This window comes from Puma concolor, chromosome E2 (assembly GCF_028749965.1).
Source record: "Puma concolor isolate L17-30 chromosome E2, mPumCon1.1.hap2, whole genome shotgun sequence".
Lineage (NCBI taxonomy): Eukaryota > Metazoa > Chordata > Mammalia > Carnivora > Felidae > Puma > Puma concolor.
In genome coordinates this window covers 58,820,260-58,840,717 of record NC_141681.1, presented here as the reverse complement: position 1 = coordinate 58,840,717, position 20,458 = coordinate 58,820,260, and the positions used below count along the sequence as shown (strand labels likewise).

At 53.3% G+C, this 20,458-nt stretch overlaps 1 protein-coding gene across 2 annotated transcripts; it reads right to left on the bottom strand.

Annotated features, from left to right (window-relative positions):
- On the bottom strand, nt 1-19,726 carry PRKCG (protein kinase C gamma). Of its 2 annotated transcripts, XM_086690628.1 has the most exons (18): nt 19,269-19,726; nt 18,693-18,724; nt 17,648-17,730; nt 12,672-12,783; nt 12,359-12,490; nt 10,986-11,142; nt 10,174-10,308; nt 9,787-9,874; nt 9,457-9,486; nt 7,889-8,041; nt 7,383-7,571; nt 6,056-6,147; nt 5,913-5,975; nt 5,318-5,456; nt 3,989-4,069; nt 2,290-2,397; nt 1,219-1,359; nt 1-988 (listed from the first exon to the last, which is right to left on the bottom strand). In XM_086690628.1, exons 1-18 carry the CDS (start codon nt 19,436-19,438, stop codon nt 800-802), a joined length of 2,094 nt encoding a protein of 697 aa, XP_086546754.1. In that variant the 5' UTR covers nt 19,439-19,726; the 3' UTR covers nt 1-799. The 2 variants fall into 2 exon arrangements, with proteins under 2 accessions (XP_086546754.1, XP_086546755.1); XM_086690629.1 differs by lacking the exon at nt 7,889-8,041.
- Nucleotides 19,727-20,458: the final 732 nt, after the last annotated feature.

Here is a 20,458-nt window from a genome sequence, read left to right as displayed (position 1 = left end):
TCAGCATCCCAAATTTATTCTCCAGCAGCTGTGGCCGGGCGAGAGAGCCAAAGAAGAGGGCAGTGGGCAGGGGGAGGAGGACAGAGCCCCCCCCCCCCAGAGTGGCAGGCACGGGAAGAGGGGGGAGGGGAAGAGGGAGGGGAGGTGGAGGAGGTTCCGAGCAGGACTGGAGCCATGCACCTGGCAGGCGAGCAGTGACGGGTTCGGGTTCGGGGTAGGGGCGTCTAGAACAAAAGCTGATTGAGAACAGCTGGGGGTAGGGATCCTTCATCCATCCCAGGAATCCCTAGAGTGTGGACGAGGTGCACGGGAGCGTGGGGGCACAGCCTCCCACTCACTCCAGAATGGGGTGGACGTCGTTGGTGGGGGGAGTAGGGGGCAGGTCAGAGGTGAAGGGTTGTTCTAGAATCCAAGTCTAGAACAGCCCACCCCATGAGACTATTTCCCAGAAAGAAAGGAGAAGAAAAAAAAAAAAAAAAAAAAAAAGGAGAGACAGAGATTCTACCAACACGGAGTCTAGAACCCCACGGAGTTGGGACCGTGGTGAAGGTTCTGGTAGCGCAGAGTCCAGAACACCAAGGTGGGTGAGAATCCCGGGCTCAGCACAGCAGAGTCTAGAACACAGTGAGGCTCCAGAGACTGTATGGAGCTTAGAATGCCAGGAACGCTTGGGAGGGGCATCTAGCACCCACGGGGCAGAGGCCAGAATGCTGGGGAGCAAGATCTAAATCGGAAAGGGGGTGGAGGTGGGGGTTGGCGGGGAGGGAGCAATGGGGACACCTAGTGGTGGCAGGTGAGATTACATGACTGGCACGGGCGGCGGGCTGACGGGGCTGCGGGCGTCGGGGTGCACGAAATCCGGGTTCACGTAGGTGAAGCCTTGGAAATCGGCCTGGTCGATGCTGGCCAGAACCAGGCGGTCTGGGGGGGTCAACGCTGGCGCCGCCCGCGTAAAGAACTTGTCGAAGTTCTCGCCGCTGCGTCCACACTGTGGGGAGCACGGGGAGGGAAAGATGAAATTCCGTCTGCTCCTTGGTGTCCCTCTGTGTCCCCTGTGACCATGTCCTGTCTCCTCTGGAATCAGCGCATCCTCCGTGGGCTCTGCATCTCCCGTTGGGGCGTCTCCGCAGAGGGAGCCCCACCCCACCTCTACATATGGGAATGGGAGCTCCTGGGTCCCCCATCCCCAGGGACCAGGGTTCCCGCAAGGTGGCTAACCGGACGGGGTCTGAACGGAGGCGCGATCTCCAGTCGTTCCAGCCGCTCCCAGTCCATCCAGCGGAAAAAGCCATGAGCACGGATGGCGGGCTCCCCGTCCGGCCCTGAACCCAGGCGTTTCGCTGGGTGCTTAGTTAGGAACTGTGGAAAACACAGAGACAGACAGACAGACAGGGTCCCGGACAGGGAGGCACAGGGAACGAGAAAGGCAGAAAAGCAAAAACAGCAGAACAGAGACACAGCATAGAAAGAGGGGGGAGAGATAGAGACCCAGGGGGAGTGCAGAAACCCAGAGAAGGTGGGAGATAAAGCAGATGGGGGGGGGGGGCAGATATGCAGAAAGAGAGAAGGGTGGAGATCCACGAGACAAAACCCCAGAGAGGATAAAGACACAATATGAAGGCAGAGACTCAGAGAGGAGGAGAGTTCCAGAGAGAGAAGGACCCAGTGTGTGTGTGTGTGTGTGTGTGGCAGTCGGGGGTAAGTGGGTAACAGATGCCCAGAGAGAGGGGGACACAGATGCAAGGGGTTGACAGAGAGCCCAAGGGACACAGAGAAATGGTAGTGACACAGGAGGCCCCATCAAACGTAGATGGAGGCAGAGATAGGAGACAGAACCCAGAGAGTGAGAGTCAGAGAGAATGGAGACAGGAGCCAGAAACACAAGTGTGCTAATGTTCTTGGAAAAGCTGCCATAGGCTAGGCTCCTTATCCTGCATTAGCTCCATAACCCCAAGAGAGGAGACAGGCTCCCAGAGTGTCGGTGGCTTGCCCAAGATCCCCGGAGGGAAAGTGGCAGGAGTTAGGTTGACCTGATCCACCCCCTCGCAGAGGCAGGCCCTGGCCTTCCAGCACTCCCTGCAGTGAGCTGAGGGGTGGGTGCAGCAGAGAAGGAGACAGAGGCCATCATGGGACAGGAGGTGACAGCACGGCAGTCAGTAATTAATGTTCTAACAAAATCTCTGTATTATACTTTTCTAATGCGCACAGGGACACTGCCCGGGCAACCCTGGATGGTGGCGGTGGGGCGAATGGGTTGTGTGGAGAATCTGGGGGTCAGGGAGTTCTTACCCCCTTGCAGATGGCCACAGCTTCCCGGGAAAGCGACTTGGGGTAAGTGACGGTTTGTTCCATGATAGCCTGAAACAGCTCTTCCTCATCCTCCCCATCGAAAGGGGGCTGAGGAAAGAGAGAGGAGAATGTGTCAGGACTTGACAGACTGCCTTTCCCCACCTTGCAAACCCTCAGCACCCACCGTGAACATGAACACCCCCCTCCAACATCCTGGGGAAAATTTTGACGAAACCACCAAAGCATTCTCTCCCTTCCTCTCAGACTCTTGTTTCCTATCTCAAATGGACCTTGTTTCCTATCTCAGCTCTCTGCACCTCTTTGCTGTTCTGTCTTTCTCTGCTATGCAAAATCAGCAGGGTGTTAATTAGACAATATGTCATTTAAATAGAAGAGAGGAAAAAGTGCAGGAAAACTGTAAAAACATTCTCCTGGTTGGACGAGTGGCCTCCAGTCTTCTGGAATTAGGAGACACAAAAGCAAGGCAAGGATTCTTAATGTGGGGTCTAGGAAGTCTGTTTGTGCAACTGAAGGGGCCCGTGAGCTTGAATAGGAAAAAAAGCTTATCTTTATTTTTAAAAATCACTAACTGCAATTTCTCATTCCCTTCAGTTATGAATGGTGGGCAAAAACCACAAACAGTTATGAAGTACTTATGACTTCATCACCAACAGGAATCACAGATAATTTCTTATCACATTAGAGTTGCAGATATCTCAAAATATTAGTCATCTCAACTTCAAGATTACTGGTAGACTTGCCTATTTACTTCCCATCACCATGAGATATCACTATTTAATTCATGACTAGGAAATCACATATACATCCACATCCCTATGTGTAATATTTAGGCAACTGTATACATTTAAATTGAATGTATTTAGTTGGCTGAACTAAGTTAAATCAAAATTTTAAAGTCTTGATAACCATATTTCAATATGATTGATTTCCTTTGTAATCCTATTATTTTATTTCATAGATTTAAACACATTATTCTGGGGTGCCTGGGTGGCTCAGTCAATTGAGCATCCAACTTTGGCTCAGGTCATAATCTCACGGTTCGTGAGTTCAAAGCCCCTGCTTCAGATTTTATGTCTCCCTTGCTGTCTGCCCCTCCCCCACTCGTGCTCTGTTTCTCTCTCTCAAAAATAAATAAACATTAAAAAAAAATTAAACACGTTGTTCTGAGATGGGGTCCTTGTCACCAAAAAAAACACACAAAAAAAAAACAACAAAAAACGTTTAAAGAACCCCAGGCCTGGGGTGCCTGGGTGGCTTAGTCGGTTAAGCATCAGACTTTGGCTTAGGTCATAATCTCACAGTTCGTGGGTTCGAGTCCCCTGTTGGGCTCTATGCTGACAGCTCAGAGCCTGGAGCCTGCTTTGGATTCTGTGTCTTTCTCTCTGTTCCTCCCCTGCTTGCACTCTGTCTCTCTCTCCCTCAAAAATAAAGATTTAAAACAACAACAACAACAACAACAACAACAACGAATTTAAAGAACCCCAGGCCTATGGGAAAATAATGCTTCAGGACCAAGGACAGCGCTATCCAGGCGTGATATTCCCAACTGCTTAGCACCCCTCCTTAGATGACAGACATCACTTCCTACCCTGCTCCTTTAAGATAAAGGCCTTGTAACAGGTAGCATCCCCCGCTGTGTTGCCTTTAGGCAGGCCAGCCTGTCCCCAGCTTCCCTTACCTGTCCTGCCAACATCTCATACAACAGAACCCCAAAGGACCACCAATCAACAGACTTTCCATAGGGTTGGTAGGCAATGATCTGGTGAGAGAGGATGGAAGGCAAGGTATCATGGTTTGTGCTTTAAGAAGCCTAAGACCCCCTCTAGCCTCACCCCCAGAGAACCCTACCCACACTAAGTGTTGTCAACACAAACTCTTCCCACTCAGAACACTTCAGTTCCATCTTTTTGGAAAATTCAGAAACAAAATTTTTCTACTTAGAATGTTCCTTTGGTTCCAAATATGAAGATTATCTAAGGACCAAGTCAAAAGTTCCACCCAGCCAAAATATTCTGGTAACTAGACCCTCTCCTTACAATAACAGGTGCATGAGGGCTAATTTTCAGACACCAGAGATTTTTAAATCTGGATGCATTTAAGATTCACCTAGGGGGCTGTTCCCTAGCCCTAAAGAATTCCAGCCTCAATAGACCAAAGTGAGAGTCAGTAATATGTGTGTATATTTCAAAATCTCCACGGGTGATTCTGATTCCCAGCCATGTTTTGAAACCATTGACATTATTTGGGCATTAGCATTGAATCACCCAGAAAGATTAAGGATGACACTTCCTCCTTCCACTGAGAAAAGTCAGGACACTCTATCTACTTACATACAGTCAGATCATTAGCTCCACCCCTTTAACAAAAAGTTAGCGTATATTCCACCCACCTGAAATATTCAGGAAATGCTTAGGGCTGGGGGGGGCGGGTGGTGGAGAGACACAGGCCCCACCCACTCAAGAGTACACCTTCTTAGAATAGTCCTGTAACAGGTGCTATTGTCTGAGAATTGTTACCAGTAGAGAGGGTTCCACTCTTTTAGAACACTCACCCAACTCTGTGCCCACTTAGCCTGTTTAGACACCCAGCTCTGCCCACTTGGAATGCTGACACACAGGCCTTTCTGCTCTGTTTGCTGTTAGATCACCCATGACTCATGCAAAGACCCCAGGGTCAGGGGGCACCTGGGTGGCTTAGTTGGTTAAGCAGCTGATTTCGGCTCAGGTCATGATCCCATGGTTTGTAAGTTAGAGCCCTGAGTCAGGTTCTATGCTGACAGTTCAGAGCCTGGAGCCTACTTCCAATTCTGTGTCTCCCTCTTTCTCTGCCCCTCCTCCACTCGCCCTCTCACTCTTCTCTCTCTCTCTCTCTCTCTGTCTCTCAAAAATAAACATTAAAAAAAAAAAAAGACCCCAGGGTCAGCCCCCCGACATTCTGAATGTTAGACAACTGGCCATACCCACTCGGCGAACTTGTGTAGCACCAAGGACAGCCAAGGGAGGGTTACCTCAGGGGCTATGTAGTCTGGGGTCCCACAGAAGGTGCGGGTGGTGGTCCCAGGGAAGACGTTCTCCTTACACATGCCAAAGTCAGTGATTTTGATGTGTCCTTCAGCATCCAGCATCACGTTGTCTAATTTCAGGTCCCTGGGGGTAGGGGGTTGGATGGATAGGCATTGAAGGAAGGGTAGCGTTCAATGGGCTGGAGTTACAAGATTTTGATCTTTGTTTTGTTTTTGTTTATTTTAGAGAGAGATCACGCACATGCGTGAGCACAGAAGAGAGGCAGAGAGAAAGAAAGAATCCCAAGCAGGCTCCACGATCAACGCAGAGCCCAATTCAGGGCTCAATCCCACAACCCTGGGATCATGACCTGAGTCGAAATCAAGAGTCAGATGTTCAACCGAATGAGCCACCCAGGCACCCCTTTGTTTTGTTTTTCAAGTAAGCTCTAGGCCCAACGTGGGACTTGAACTCAGGATGCTGAGATCAAGAGTCGCATGCTCTATGCACTGAGCCAGCCAGGAGCCCCTAGAGCTGTAAGTTTGATCCCTTTCCCTCTAGGGGCCTGACTGCCTCCACTGAAAGGCCCAGACTGCTCACCGGTAGATGATGCCCTGATTGTGAAGGAAGAAGAGGCCGATGGCGATTTCTGCTGCATAGAACCTAGAGAAGGAGGTGGGAGTTAGAAGCTCAAAGGCTGGGGTCCCCCTCGCCCCAACCCTCCTCTCTCAGCTGAGACTCACGCTGCATGGGGCTCCTTAAACTTGCCCAATTGCTGGATGTGGTACATCAGGTCGCCCCCGGTGACATACTCCATCACAAAATACAGACGGTCCTGCCGGAGAGGCGGGGTACTGGTGCTTAGAGGGGGTAGAACACGTCCATTCCTTCCCACTCGAGACAAACTTGGAAGGCTCCAGATCCACCCAATCAGAACTGGGAGGCCCCAATGATTCTAACCCAGCCAGCTCAGAATCTCAACCTGCCATATCCCCTATTACTCCGAACTGGTCCCGCCCTCTTAGAATTGAAGGCTGAGGCCCACCATTCCCTGGAAATCCTAAGGATACCAAAACCTCTTTCCATAGCTACTCACACACAAAAGCAATCCTGACCACCTGCTAGGAACCAAAGATTTTTTTTTTCAGGCCTCACTTGCAATGGATACTAATTTCTTTCTTTCTTTCTTTTTTTCTTTCTTTCTTTCCTTCCTTCCTTCCTTCCTTCCTTCCTTCCTTCCTTCCTTCCTTCCTTCCTTCAGGCCTCACTTGCAATGGATACTAATTTCTTTCTTTCTTTCTTTTTTTCTTTCTTTCCTTCCTTCCTTCCTTCCTTCCTTCCTTCCTTCCTTCCTTCCTTCCTTCCTTCCTTCCTTCCTTCCTTCCTTTCTTTTTAAATCCAGGAATCTAACAGTGCCCATCCAGAGCTTTTTTGAAGCAGTCATGCCTTCTCAAACCTCTGAACGTTTCTGGGACGCCTGGGTGACTCAGTCGGTTGGGTGTCTGACTTTGGCTCAGTTCATGATTTCACGGTTTGTGAGTTCGAGCCCCGCATCCGGCTCTGTGCTGACAGCTCAGAGCCTGGAGCTTGCTTTGGATTCTGTGTCTCCCTCTCTCTCTCTGCCCCTCTCCCACTCATGCTCTGTCTCTCTCTGTCTCAGAGATAAATAAGCATAAAAAAATTAAAAACAAACAAACAAATAAAAGCCTCTGAAGGTTCTGACTTGTCGTCCCATTCCTCAATCTTCGGGACGCGCACCATTTCTGATGAGACATTTACTCAGAATCCAAGAATGACGACCACATTACTTAGCGCGCAGCTATTGGCACACCACTCACACACTCCTTTACTCAAAACTCCTTCACTCAAAAAAAAAAAAAAAAAAAAGAAAAGAAAAAAAACCCACCCACTCAAGACCAAGCTGGCTCAGGTCCCGCCTAGTCAGGATCCCACCCATCTGGCCACGCCCAGTCAGAGTGGGCGGGGCGGGGAAGGTTCTTTTTGCCTGTAAACTCAGAATCCCAGAGCAGACGCTCGACCTGAGCCGGACTCTGCCCCCTCCTTCCTCACCGGGGTCTGGAAGGTGGAGTGCAGCTGGGTGAGAAAATGGGGCCGGCCTCCCGGGCCTCGGCCCCCCAGGGCCAGCACGCGCTTCTCCACCAGGGTGCAGTCCACATCATCATCCTGGACAATCACGTCTTTCTTCAGGATCTTGATGGCGTAGAGCTCATCAGAGCCCCTGCGCTCAGCCAGCATCACCTAGCGACAGAGGCCCCAAAAGGCCCAGTCCATCATGGGGTCGCTGCCCTCCCCCTTCAGAGACACAAAGAAATGAAATCCCAGATCCTCCCCCTCTCTATCAGGGACTGGGCACCCTGGTTTTGCTGACCACTCCCTCAGGGAAAGCATCAGAATCTTTATGCCTGTCCTCTCAGAGGCACTCAGGTGTCCCACTGACCCCCCTCTGGGGGGCTCAGTAGTCTAGTGTCCCTCCCCATGTACCTCCTTCCTAAGGACCAGAAATCTGATCTTTCCCCAGACATCTCCCCCTTCCCCCAGAGCCCCAGGAATCCAACCTTCCCAAAGCTGCCTTTTCCTAGAACCATGAGGAAGCTGAAGTCGGAGATGTGCAGACGTCCAGGGCTTGTCCCAAAGAAACAGCGTTTGGAGTCCGTGGGACTAGGGGATGGGGAGGGGATGGGAGAGGAAGAGGGACCCATCCGCACCCGCTGTGAGAAAGGAGAGAGATCCGAAGGTAGTCAGACCCCAGATGGGGACAAGGAGATGTCTCTAAGAGAGACAGCAGCCAAGAACGAAAGGGATGAGAAGAGAGGGAGAGAAAAGGGAAAACTGTCTCTGCCCCCCCTCCTTGGCTTTAGAACTTGTGCTGATTTTCCATAACCTGGAGGGTTTATCATTTAACTAACACTCAGACAGATCACTCTATGCTGTTAGATAACCCTGTTATCACCACCATGCGCCATTTTAGAGAAGAGAAAGTTGGCACAGAGACACTAAATAACTTGCCCAAAGTCACACAGCAAATAAGCAGCAGAGCCAGAAATCAAAATCCATTAAAGCCAGAGACTGTGTCTCCCCCCTTTTTGCATCTTCGGCGTCACCCAGCTCCTGAACACCTTTACCGCTCCTCCCCCCTGAGTCTCCACGGAGCCTCCTCCCTCTTCCCCCCTCTGCCTCCACCATCTTTTCTCTACAAACAGCATTTGTCTTGTTCTGACCTAAACCATCCTAGGCCACCTCCGATGCTGCCACGGCCCGCCGGTTTAAGATAAAATCCTTCCAGTGAAGGACAAGGCACACTCCTTCCCTCTCTGGCTTAATGTCCTACTTCTTCCCACTCTCTCCCCCCTTCAGCCCCGCTGTCCTCGTGGTGCTACAGACACGCCTCACCCGCTCCCACCACAGGCCTGCTCCTCCTGCTGCCTGGAAGGATTTCTAGCCTTCAGCCTGGAAATATGGTCTCCCTCTCCTTGCACTTCCTCTGGGGCTCCCCTCCCTAGGAAGCTTTCTCTGGCGCTCCCAGGCTGAGCCAGGTGCTTCCAATTCTCCCTAGTGCCTGAGGCTACTAGCTCTATTACCAAACATCTTCCTTCCAGGAGGATGTCTCCATCTGTCACTTTCTCCTACTTTGAAATCGGAGCTCCCCAGGGAACGGACTGATTCTATGCCCAGAACAGGGTTTGGCTAACAGGGAATAGGTGTTGAGAGAGTGAGAAAATGAATGGAGGAGAGAAAGGCCACAGTGAGAAATAGAAAAACTCAAAGTTCAGTTCAGCAGTCACCTCCTCAGGGATTCACCCTCCCCCAGCACCTTCCCCCCAGGCTGGGTGAGTGTCTCCTCCAGGCTCCTGGGGGAGGGGGGGTGCTCTACCTCTAATGCACTACATCATCCTGGAATTTAAGTATCTGTGACTGTGTCTCCACCTTGGGGACTTGGTTAAGGGTCAGATTCACCTCTGGAATGCTAGGTTTACTCAACAAGCACAAGACCACCTCCAAACCTGTGCTCATCCCGCGTGTGTGGGTGTGAAAACTGACACCAGGGGAGGGAGAAGACAGGGGGAGACAGACGTAGACCACAAGGGATGAAAATGTCTCCATTCCAGGCCTGAGCTCCACGCACCTCGTACAGTTCCAGGGGGTAGTTACAGGCCTGCGGGGAGAGGGGGTGGAGGAGAAAGCCAGAGTCAGAGCCCCGAGAGAGGTAGGAGGATGCCCTAGAGCAAGGGGTGGGGACTCCAACCCCCCAAGCCAAGGGGATGGATAGGAACTCTAATTCCCATCATACCCTGGGGCAGGAGTCCCCTAGAAAAGCAGGGGGAAGGGAGCGCCAGGGTCTTCTGGGAATTGTAGTCCCAGGACCAGTGGGCAACCAGTGGGTGCAGGGAGGGGGCAGCTCTGAACTGTGGGCGGCAGGGCTGGGCTCCCCCTGGGAGAAGTGGGGCCTGAGTACCTCAAACTTCTGGAGGAGGCTGCAGTTGTCAGCATCAGCCACTGGCACATTGTAATATTCGCCCTCCTCCTGGTTCAGTAACTTGTACCTGACATACAGAAGGAGACCAGAGTGGGGCAGGAGTTGGGCAGAAGGGGGGCACCCGCGGGAGAGGCAGAGGTATCAGAGGGGGGAAAGAGACACAGAGAGAAAGACACGGAGATGGACAGAGTGGGATAGGCAAGAGAGACACGGAGTGGGGGACACAGGAAGGGAGGAGGAGGGGAGAGGGACGGGGACAAGGGAGGGAGAAGTGCAGGGAGGCAGAATGAGGGTGGCCCAAGGAGACAGACTGTACACAGAGATGGACAGGCCAAGGCACAGCCTCCGCCCCTGCCCTGCCCTCACCAGCCGTCCACCGGCGCCTTGAGCAGCTCCGAGACCCCGAAGGACATGGCGCCCATGAAATCGTTGCGGGAAGTCCGGTCCCAGTCCCACACCTCCACGCTAAGCCTGCGCTCCACGTCTCCTGGCTTCAGGTTGCTGCGGGAAGGGGGTGGCGGAGTGAGGGTCCAGCTCCCCGCTGCCTCTGCTCCCCATCCCTGGTGCTGGTGGAGCAGGCAAGCCCTTCTGGGGCGAGCTGGGGTCTGTTCCTGCTCTCTAAAGTGTCCTGTCGTCTCTGATCCTCCACGAAGGGGGTCTCCCCCAATATCAGGACCTTGAGTACATGTAGACAGCTCTCAGTCTCTCTCCGGTCCTCCCACATTCTTGGCTCCTTCCCATCCCTGTGTCCTGTCTTTTCTCTCCAGATCTCTCTCCTGAGTCTCTGTGCCCCCCTCCTTCCTCTAGGTCTCTGTCCTTCTGTCTTTCTGTTGATTGGCTTCCCTTTCTATTCCTGCCACCCTCCCCTGCTCACACCCACTCCCCATTCTGTCTCTTTGGGTTTGTGCCTTCTTCTGAGCATCCCCCCCGCCCCTCCGATCTGTTTCACTCTAAAGTAGTGGGCTTTGATGGAGATTAAATGCACAGATATCTGTCTCTCTGCTTCTCTAACTCCAGCCCTCTCCCTCAGCCACTCTCTTCCCTCTCCCACCGCCTTTTTTTGGGATCCCCCTATCCTAACACCTCCCACACTTTGCTCTCTGGGGTCTTGTGGGCCACCAGGACCCTCCGATCATTCTCTGTCAGTCATCACAGCATCCCCTGCACCCGAAGCTCACAACACAAAGGTCTCGTTCCACACAGGGTTTAGCGTGGCTTTCACGGTCCGGGTCTTTTGCTTTGTCAAGTTCCGAGGGTCTGGGATGAGCTTCAGCTTCACGTAGGGGTCAGACAGACCATTAGGGTCCATTGGGATAAGGTTACGGGCCTCGCCAACTGAGAGAGGAAGTGAAGGGGTGTAGGCTGGGTTAGAGATCCAGGAAGAGGCCCTGGAGTTTTCCCCAGTGGCAATCCCAAATCCAAGCGCTCAGCCTTTCTCCTGACCCAGGTATCCAGAAGATGAGGCATAAAGCCCTTTCCCCAGCCAGGGACCCAGAAATCGGACCCAAAGCCCCCTCCTCCCTTAGGACCCCAGAGTGAGGACCCTGGCCACATCACCCATAGTAATCCCAAGCCTCCCTCGGAACCAGGTTTTCTCTCATCCCCCACTCCCAAGGACCTTGATCTAAAATGGCCATTAAGAGGCCCTGAAAGGGGCACCTGGGTGGCTCAGTTGGTTAAGCATCCAACTTCTGCTCAGGTCATGATCATGGGGTTTGTGGGTTCGAGCCTCACAGCGGGCTCTGTGCTGACAGCTCAGAGCCTGGAGCCTGCTTCGGATTCTGTGTCTCCCTCTCTCTGTCTCTCCCCTGCTTGCCCTTTCTCTCTCTCTGTCTCTCAAAAATAAACATTTAAAAAAATTTTAAGGGGCGCCTGGGTGGCGCAGTCGGTTAAGCGTCCGACTTCAACCAGGTCACGATCTCACGGTCCGTGAGTTCGAGCCCCGCGTCGGGCTCTGGGCTGATGGCTCAGAGCCTGGAGCCTGTTTCCGATTCTGTGTCTCCCTCTCTCTCTGCCCCTCGCCCGTTCATGCTCTGTCTCTCTCTGTCCCAAAAATAAATAAACGTTGAAAAAAAAAATTTAAAAAATTTTTAAAAAGGGGCACCTGGGTGGCTCAGTCCGTTGGACATCCGATTTTGGGTCAGGTCATGATCTCACAGTTGATGAATTTGAGCCCCGTGTAGGGCCCTGTGCTGACAGCTCAGAGCCTGGAGCCTGCTTCAGATTCTGTGTCTCCCTCTCTCTCTTCCCCTCCCCCTCCGCTCATGCTCTGTCTCTCTCTCTCTCAAAAATAAATAAACATTAAAAAATTTTAAAAATAAAATAAAATTAATTAATTAATTTTAAAAAATGGCCCTGAAAGTCACAAGTCAAGGCTAGAGTCCAGGCTACAGGTTGGAAGGGGCGTGGCTGGGTGGCGCTCAGCCTTTGCAGACGGGGGTCAGGATTGTGGGCGGGACCTTCCGGTTCGGCTGGGTGGGCCGCTCAGGTGCACCCTGCCCTTCCGGCGGGGGTAGAAGGGGAGGGACCGGACAGAGGGGCGGGGCCTCACCTGTGACGTGGATCTCATCCGCCGTGGGTGCTCGGATCTCCAGCTGCAGGCGCCCTCGGCGCTCCGTGTGGTCCACCCCGCACAGAGAGGGCACGCTGCGCACACAGCGGCGGTGCACGTTCATTTCGCAGCCTGGGGGAGGGGAGGGGGGGACAAAACGGGAGGTGGCACTTCTGGCCGCCCCTCAACTCCAGACTCCGTCCCCCGGCCCTACCCGGAACCCAGACACTGTGCTTTGCCACCCCCCCCCCCCCCCCCCCCCCCGCCCCGGAGCGCTAGGTTCGGCCAGGAGCAGCAAGCGTGGACTACTCACAGGAGCATTTCATGCCCTGGTGCACCAGCCCATAAAGAAGGGAGCCACAGTGATCGCAGAAGGTGGGGCTGCTGTAGCTGTGCAGACGGAACTTGTGCTTGTTCCGGGGGTCCTGGGGGCCGAGGGGAGACATCAGAGGGGGTAAGGACAGAGAGAGAGAGAGAGAGAGAGAGAGAGAGAGAGAGAGAGAGAGAGAAGCCCTTTGAACGCTTCCTCCTTCCGCCTTGCTCTCCCAGTCCCGCTCCTCCTCACTCATTCACGCTACAGTATTTATTGAGTGCCTGCTGTGTGCCAGGCACTGTTCTTGGTGCCAGGACCAGCCGTGAACAAAGAAACAAAAACTGCTGTCCACATGGAGTTTACTTTCTAGGGAAGGGAGACAGAAAATAAACACTGTGAATAAATGAAAGAGTATGATGCATGGTAACAGGTGCTCTGGAGAAAAACGAAGCAGGCAAGGGTCAGCCAGGGGTGGGGGCGTTCAAATTTGCATAGAGTGATCAGGGTGGGCTTCGCTAACCAGGTGGGATTTGAACAGAACCTGAAGGTGGTGGCGTCTCCTATCTTCCCATAGTCCCTATGCTCCACCCCCCTCCCCAAAGCTATTTTCGAGCACTTGTGGGCCACAATGAACGCCAGATCCCTCACTGTCAGCCTCTGTCAATGTCTGCACACTCTTGATCTGCCTTCTCTGAGCCCCTTGTGAAATGGGGAATAGAACCTCTCCATTAAAAGGACCCCTCAGTTAGTGAAAGACCAAGTGTCGGGGCGCCTGCCTGGCTGGGTCGGTAGACATGTGACTCTTGATCTTGGGGGTTGTGAGTCTGGGTCCCACACTGGGTGTAGAGATTACTTTAAAAAATAATAAATTTGGGGGCTCCTGGGTGGCTCAGTCAGTGAAGCATCTGACCTTGTCTCAGGTTGTGATCTCACAGTTTGTGCGTTCGATCACCTCGTTAGGCTCTCTGCTGTTAGCATGGGACCCTTTTGGGATCCTCTGTCTCCCTCTCTCCTCTGCTCCTCCCCCACTCATTGTCCCTCCCTCTTTGATAAATAAAACTTTAAAAATTAAAATAATAATAATGATTAAAAAAGAAGAAAGATTAAATGTAAACTGCATAGCAGGGCCTGGCATGTTAAATGTGCTAAGTACGGTTATTCTTACTGCTGTGGTTACTATTAGTGATTTTATTGTGGTCCTCACATAGCCCTGGGTTTAAATTTTTTTTTTTCAACGTTTATTTATTTTTGGGACAGAGAGAGACAGAGCATGAACGGGGGAGGGGCAGAGAGAGAGGGAGACACAGAATCGGAAACAGGCTCCAGGCTCTGAGCCATCAGCCCAGAGCCCGACGCGGGGCTCGAACTCACGGACCGCGAGATCGTGACCTGGCTGAAGTCGGACGCTTAACCGACTGCGCCACCCAGGCGCCCCTAGCCCTGGGTTTAAATAAGGGCGAGGCCATTTACCAGCTGTATGATTTGGGGCAAGTTAGTGCCCAATTTTGAGCCTCAGTGTCCTCCTCTACCCAGTGGAAATAATCTAAATCTTGAAGCAATGCTAAATGTCCAGAGTGCAATTAAGCATGAATTTAGGACACCAGTAAGACATTCCTTCCCCACCCCTGGCCATGTCTGAGTGTTAAATAAGTTGGTATTTGTCTTTTTCTAGGAATGCATTGCAAAAGTTATCATAGGTGATGGGGCACCTCGGTGGCTAGGTCAGTTAAGCATCTGATTTCAGCTCATGGGTTTGAGCCCTGCGTCGGGCTCTGTGCTGACAGCTCAGAGCCTGGAGCCTGCTTCAGATTCTGTGTCTCCCTCTCTCTCTCTGCCCCTCCCCTGCTCACCTCTCTCTCTCTTAAAAATAAATAAACATAAAAAAAGAAGAGTTATCCGAGGTGAAAATTCAGGATATTCTCGGGCTTTTATTTTACAGGTTTTTTTTTTTAAGTTTATTTAAGAGAGAGTGTGCGAGCAGGGGAGGGGCAGAGGAGAGGGGGGAGAGAGAATCCCAAGCAGGCACCACACTGTCAGTACAGAGGCTAACGTGGGGCTCGAACTCGCAAACTGTGAGATCATGACCTGAGCCGAGATCAGGAGTCAGATGCTTAACTGACTGAGCCACTCAGGTGCCCCCTACTTTGCAGCTTAGTGGGGACTCTAATTTGAATGACACTCAGGTGCGGTGATCTTGTTCAATGCTCCCGGCCTCTAAAGATCTTCAGCTGACCCTAACTCAGCTGCACTAAGTGATGGTCAACATAACAGCCCTCAGCAGGACACCGGACAGGGACACACAGGCTCCACCACTCCACAGAGAGAAGCCCTTATTATTCTCAAGGTGAAATCACTACTAAAAACGAGACAGGACCACAGCTCCAATTAGATAGATTAGCGTCCACATTTTGACTCTGCCCACCATCCAGCTCTGTGGCTCCCCCCCCCCCCCCCCGCCACCGCCGCTTTGCAGAGACCCAGCCATCCTCCCTATAAGATGGGTCCATGAGGCCTCCCTGAAAGGGGTCTAAAGGAAATCATGCTTGCCAAGCCTTCACCATTTCCTTAGCCCTTGATCCACGTTACTTACAACAACAAGATCAAAAGCATTAAGAAGAAGAAGAAGGGAAAAAAAGCTGGAGTGATATAGAGGAAGACCTCTCCTCAGTTTTTGCCTCTGTTTCTTCATGGGAAATAGTCATAATTCTACAAGGATGATAACGGATACATTGTCTCTTGTCATATATCAGGTACCGTCCCAAATACTCGACTCATTTAGTCCTCAAAGCAATCCTGTAAGGCAGGCATGATCATCAGCCCCTTCTATAGATGAGGAACTGAAGGGGTGCTCAATATATGTTCTGTGAAATCACATTCTCTATGCAAACTTCGATTTTCTTCGCCTAACCAGCTGGCAAAATGTCCCACGGACTTCCATAGATCTCTCTCTCCCTTTCTCTATCTCCATTTTTCATTCCGTCTCTTTCTCCATCTGCTAATCATAAAACTATCTCCACCCCTCTGTCAAAAGCTGGGCTAGACTCTGAAGTCACTCGGCTTCGTTGAACTATCAAAACAAGCCTGGGGAGGTGGGGGATGGTGCCTGGGTGGCTCAGTCAGTTGAGTACCTGACTTCTGTTCAGGTCATGATCTTGGTCATGATCTCCAGGTTTGTGGGTTTGAGCCCCATGTTGGGCTCTGTGCTGACAGCTTGGAGCCTGGAGCCTGCTTTGGATTCTCTCTCTCCCTCTCTCTGTCCCTCCCCCACTCGTTTTCTCTGTCTGTCTCAAAAATAAATGAGCATTAAAAACAAAAAAAACTAAAAACCAAAAAACACAAGCTTGGGTATGTCTAGATTAATGCTGTCCCATCCAATAGCCACTAGCCACAAGTAGCTATTTAAATTTAAATCAATCCGGGGCGCCAGGATGGCTCAGTTGGTTAGGTTAAGGTCTGACTCTTGATTTCGGCTCAGGTTATGGTCTCAGTTCATGGGTTCAGGGCCTCATGTCGGGCTCTGCACTAAGAGTGCAGGCCTGCTTGGGATTCTCTCTCCCCCTCTCTCTCTCTTCCCCTCCTTTCCTTGTGTGTTCCTCCATGTGTTCTCTCTCTCTTTCAAAATAAATAAACATGAAAAAAAAATTAAAAAATAAATTTAGGGGCGCCTGGGTGGCGCAGTCGGTTAAGCATCCGACTTCAGCCAGGTCACGATCTAGCGGTCCGTGAGTTCGAGCCCCGCATCGGGCTCTGTGCTGACAGCTCGGAGCCTGGAGCCTGCTTCCGATTCTGTGTCTCCCTCTCTCTCTGACCCTCCCCCGTTCATGCTCTGTCTCTCTCTGTCCCAAAAATAAATAAACGTTGAAAAAAAAATTAAAAAAAAATAAATTTAAATCAATTCAAATTAAATGGAATTTTAGATTTCCATTCCTCAGTCACAGTGACCCCTCTCAAGCGCTCCTCTGGCCAGCTATGCGGGGCTGGTGGCTGCCATATTGGACGGCATAGATAGAGAACATTTCCATCATTGCAGAAAGCTCTATTGGTCAACACTAGACCTTCAGCCCCATTTTATAGAGGGGAAATTGAGGCTCAAAGAGAAGAGCCCCCAAGCCAGACAGAAAGTGAAGGGGCACATAGGATCCACTGTTCTTGTAAGTGGATCCAACATCCCCCTGATGTGAAGGGTGAAGGGGAGGGAGGGAGACAGAGGTGTGTGTATCTGTGTGTGTTCATGGGGGACGTGTAATGCACATGTGTGTGCTCATGGGGGATATATATATATATATATATATATATATATATATATATATATATGCACATGTGTGCGTGTGTGTGCATGAGGGATCTGTACTTGCACATGTGTGTGAATGTGCATTGCAGGGTCTCCCTGGGCCTCCCTCTTGGCAACTTCTAAGCGATTCTCCATATCTACCATTTTCTACTCTAGCTTCTCTCTCTGGGTATCTGCAGCCCTGTCTCTCTGAGTTTCTTGTCTCTGTCTGTCTCTCTCAGTCTCTGTGGCTTGCCTTTTCCTTCCGCCTGCGTTGCTGTCTCTGTTCCAATCCTCTGTCTGTCTGTCTCAGTCTCTCTGTCTGGGTCTCTATCATTATCTTTTTCTGCATTTCTGTGATTCTGTCTTATCTGTATCTGCATCAATAGTTGTCTGTCCCTCAACTCTCTGTTTTTTTAAATCTCTTGACCCCTGGATGACAGCCCACCCTCTCCAATGTTGGTCTTTGGTCCCCTCACACCTGCCTCCTCTCTGTCCCCCACCTATGTCCCCAGCCTGCTCAGCCCCTCTCACTTCCCCTTTCCAGGCCAAGGGCAGGGAATCTGGGCCAGACTAGCTCCCCCTATCTCTCCAGCCCCCCTCCCCTCCCAGCCTTAAAAATAGCAGGAGAAATTGGGACGGACGCCGAGGGGGTGAGGGCGGGGGTGTGGCCCAAGGAGGAAGAATCAGGTGTCCGGGCACTCACATCCGTCTGGGGGCCCTTCCCAGCGCCTGGACACTCGAAGGTCACAAATTCGTGGCATCGTCGATGAACCACAAAGCTGCAAACTGAAGGTGAGAATCATAGAGACACAGAGACAGAGAGTGAGCCTAATGGACAGAAAATCAGAGAGAAGGAGACTCCAACAGAAAGAAAACCTGAGAGGGGGGACCCCAAAATAGAGTTCAATAGAGAGCAAATCAAAGGAGAGACCCCAACATGGAATGGGGGAGAAAAACCAGGAGACAGAAATTCAGGAGATGGACCCAAAAACAGGCAAGAGAGAATCACAGAGCAGAGAGAACCCAGTGCCTACACACAGCCAAAGGGAGACACAGAGACGCAGAGACGGAGTGAGGACGACAGAGAGACAGGGACACAGAGAAAATAGGATCCCGTCGACAGAGACAAGAAAGCAAGAAAAGAGGCAGGCCAAGAAGGAGGGAGAAACAGAGAGATGTCCTCTGATAGAACGGAGAGAGCAGCAACTTGGGCAGAAGTGAGTCTGGGGGCGCCATTGCAGGCCTCCCCCTCCCTGACTCACTCTGTTCTCAGCAGTGGCAGCTGGTGCTTTAGGACTCGCCCCCCTCTCCCGCCCCCCAGAACTGCCAGCCCCGCCCGGCCCCCACCCGCCCATTGGTGACCCCGCCCGGGCCTGCCCCTGCCTAGGACTGTTGGTGTTGTCATGGCGACAGCAGCTTGAAGGGGGGGGGGCTCTGACTTCGCATCTCCAGCCCCCCCTTTCAGCTCCCCTTTTCCAAAATCTCTCTGTTCCCATGGCAACAGATTCTCCAAATATCTGTCCCCACCTGGAGCCGGCCGAGGGAGGGGCCCCCGGCACCACCTCCGCGGTGGCCCCGCCGTCAGAGCTCCCTCCCCACCGCAGGCTGTGTCTTTGCCACACCCCCCGCCCCGGGCTCCCCCGCGCCTCTCTGGGGACCAAAGAACACGTGTGTCAAGCCTCCCGGGCCGTGGGTCCCCAGCCTCCACCCTCCTGGGGGTCCCAGGAGTCCGAATCCCCAGCTCTTACCTTGACATTGCAGGCCCTGTTTCCCAATGCCCCTGCAAAATCAAGGATCAGAGGTCAGTGCAGATAAGGGTACCTGGGCCTCCCACCTCTGCCGGCCACACTGCGTCTGACTCCCTCCTGTAGCAAGACCCCGGAGTCGAGCCCCAGCTGCCTCGTTTACTAGAACCCAGAAATTCTGACCCCCAGTCCTTCTTCTCTCAGACCCAGGAGCCCAGGCCTCCAGCTCCTCCTCCCTCAGAACCAGGAATCCGGGGCCCCAGCCCCTCCTCAGTCAGACCCTGGGGTCCGAGTACCCAGCCCCTCCTCCTCCCTCAGACCCAGGGGTCGGGGTCCCCAGCCTCTCCTCCCTCAGACCCAGGGGTCGGGGTCCCCAGCCCCTCCTCCCTCAGACCCAGGGGTCCGTTTCCCCAGCCCCTCCTCCCTCAGACCCAGGGGTCCGGGTCCCCAGTTCCCTCCTCCCCTAGGACCAGGAGCCAGGGTTGCAGCCCTCTCCTTCCCGAGCACTCCGGGTCTGGGGTGACAGGAGTCTCTATCCCTCGTTGCCTCCTCCCTCAGGCCCCCAGCCCCTTCCCTCACCAGATGAAGTCCGTGCAGTGGCTGCAGAAGGTTGGCTGCTTGAAGAAGCGGGCGGTGAACTTGTGGCTCTTGACTTCGTGGACCACCTTCTGCCTCAGAGCCCCCTTTCTGCAAAACAGGGGCCGGGGTCCCCCCTCTGAATCGCCTCCGCCGGGGCCCAGGCCTGCCATGGCCCCAGGAACGTAGCAGGGACCAGGATCCCGCCTTGCAGGGGCAAACAGGTAGAAGGGCGAGGAGCCGGAGACTCGGGAGAGCACTGAGCCACGGGGAGACTGCGAGGAGGGAAGGAGAGGGGCGAGGCACCTCCAGGCGCGGAGCGCAGGGCAGGGAGCGGCACCCCGGGGCGCGCCCGCTCCGCCAGGGGGAGCGGGCGGGCAGGGCGGAGAGCCGAGGGCAGGGGCGCCGAGGAGCCCGAGGCAAGGGCGGCGGCGGCGGCGGGAGCTCCGAGCTCAAGCACCTGCTGAAATGTGGGAGCCCCGGCTGGGGGGAGGCGTTGCCATGACGACCGAGGGGCGGGGTTTCAGCTTAAAGGCGTCCCTCCGCCCCCCACCCCCCCACCCCACTCCCGGAGGCTCGGGACAAATGCCCTCCCCGCTCCCAACACACGTGCGCACACCCGCTCCGGGGGCTGGCTGGAGGGAGGGGGGCATCCTCGGAGAGGCGCCCTCCCCGCCCCCCACCCCCTCCGCCTGTTGCCTGGCCGGGTCCTCCTCCCCACCCGGGGGGCCTCGGTGGGCCCGGTTAGCCCTATGAGACGCCACCCGGATCTCGGGGGTTCTGACTGTGTCGCTCGGCCTCATGACACGAACTTTGCCGTCAGTGCTGGGGACCCAGTGCTGCACGGGGAGGCCTGGTGTCTCACTTTCTCGTCTGCTGCTCAGGCCTTGATTTCTGTCTCCCGGCCTGGGTCTACGTCTCCCTCTGGAACGATCTCTTGTTCTTGGTCTCTCTGTCTCTGCTGCGCGTCTCCTTTATGCCTGTCGCTCACCCTGTGACCCTCGCTGGGTCTCGGGGTCTCTCTCTTTCTCAGAGGTGTCCGTCTCACTGTGAATCAGTGTCCCTCGGCCTCTCCCTGCAGGTCTCCTAAATTCCTGCTTCTCTCTCTCCCAGAAGCTCTCCCTCTTCCTGACTCTGTATGTCTTTCTGGCCCTGTGACTCTCTCTCTCTCTCTCAATCGGGGACTCAGTCTG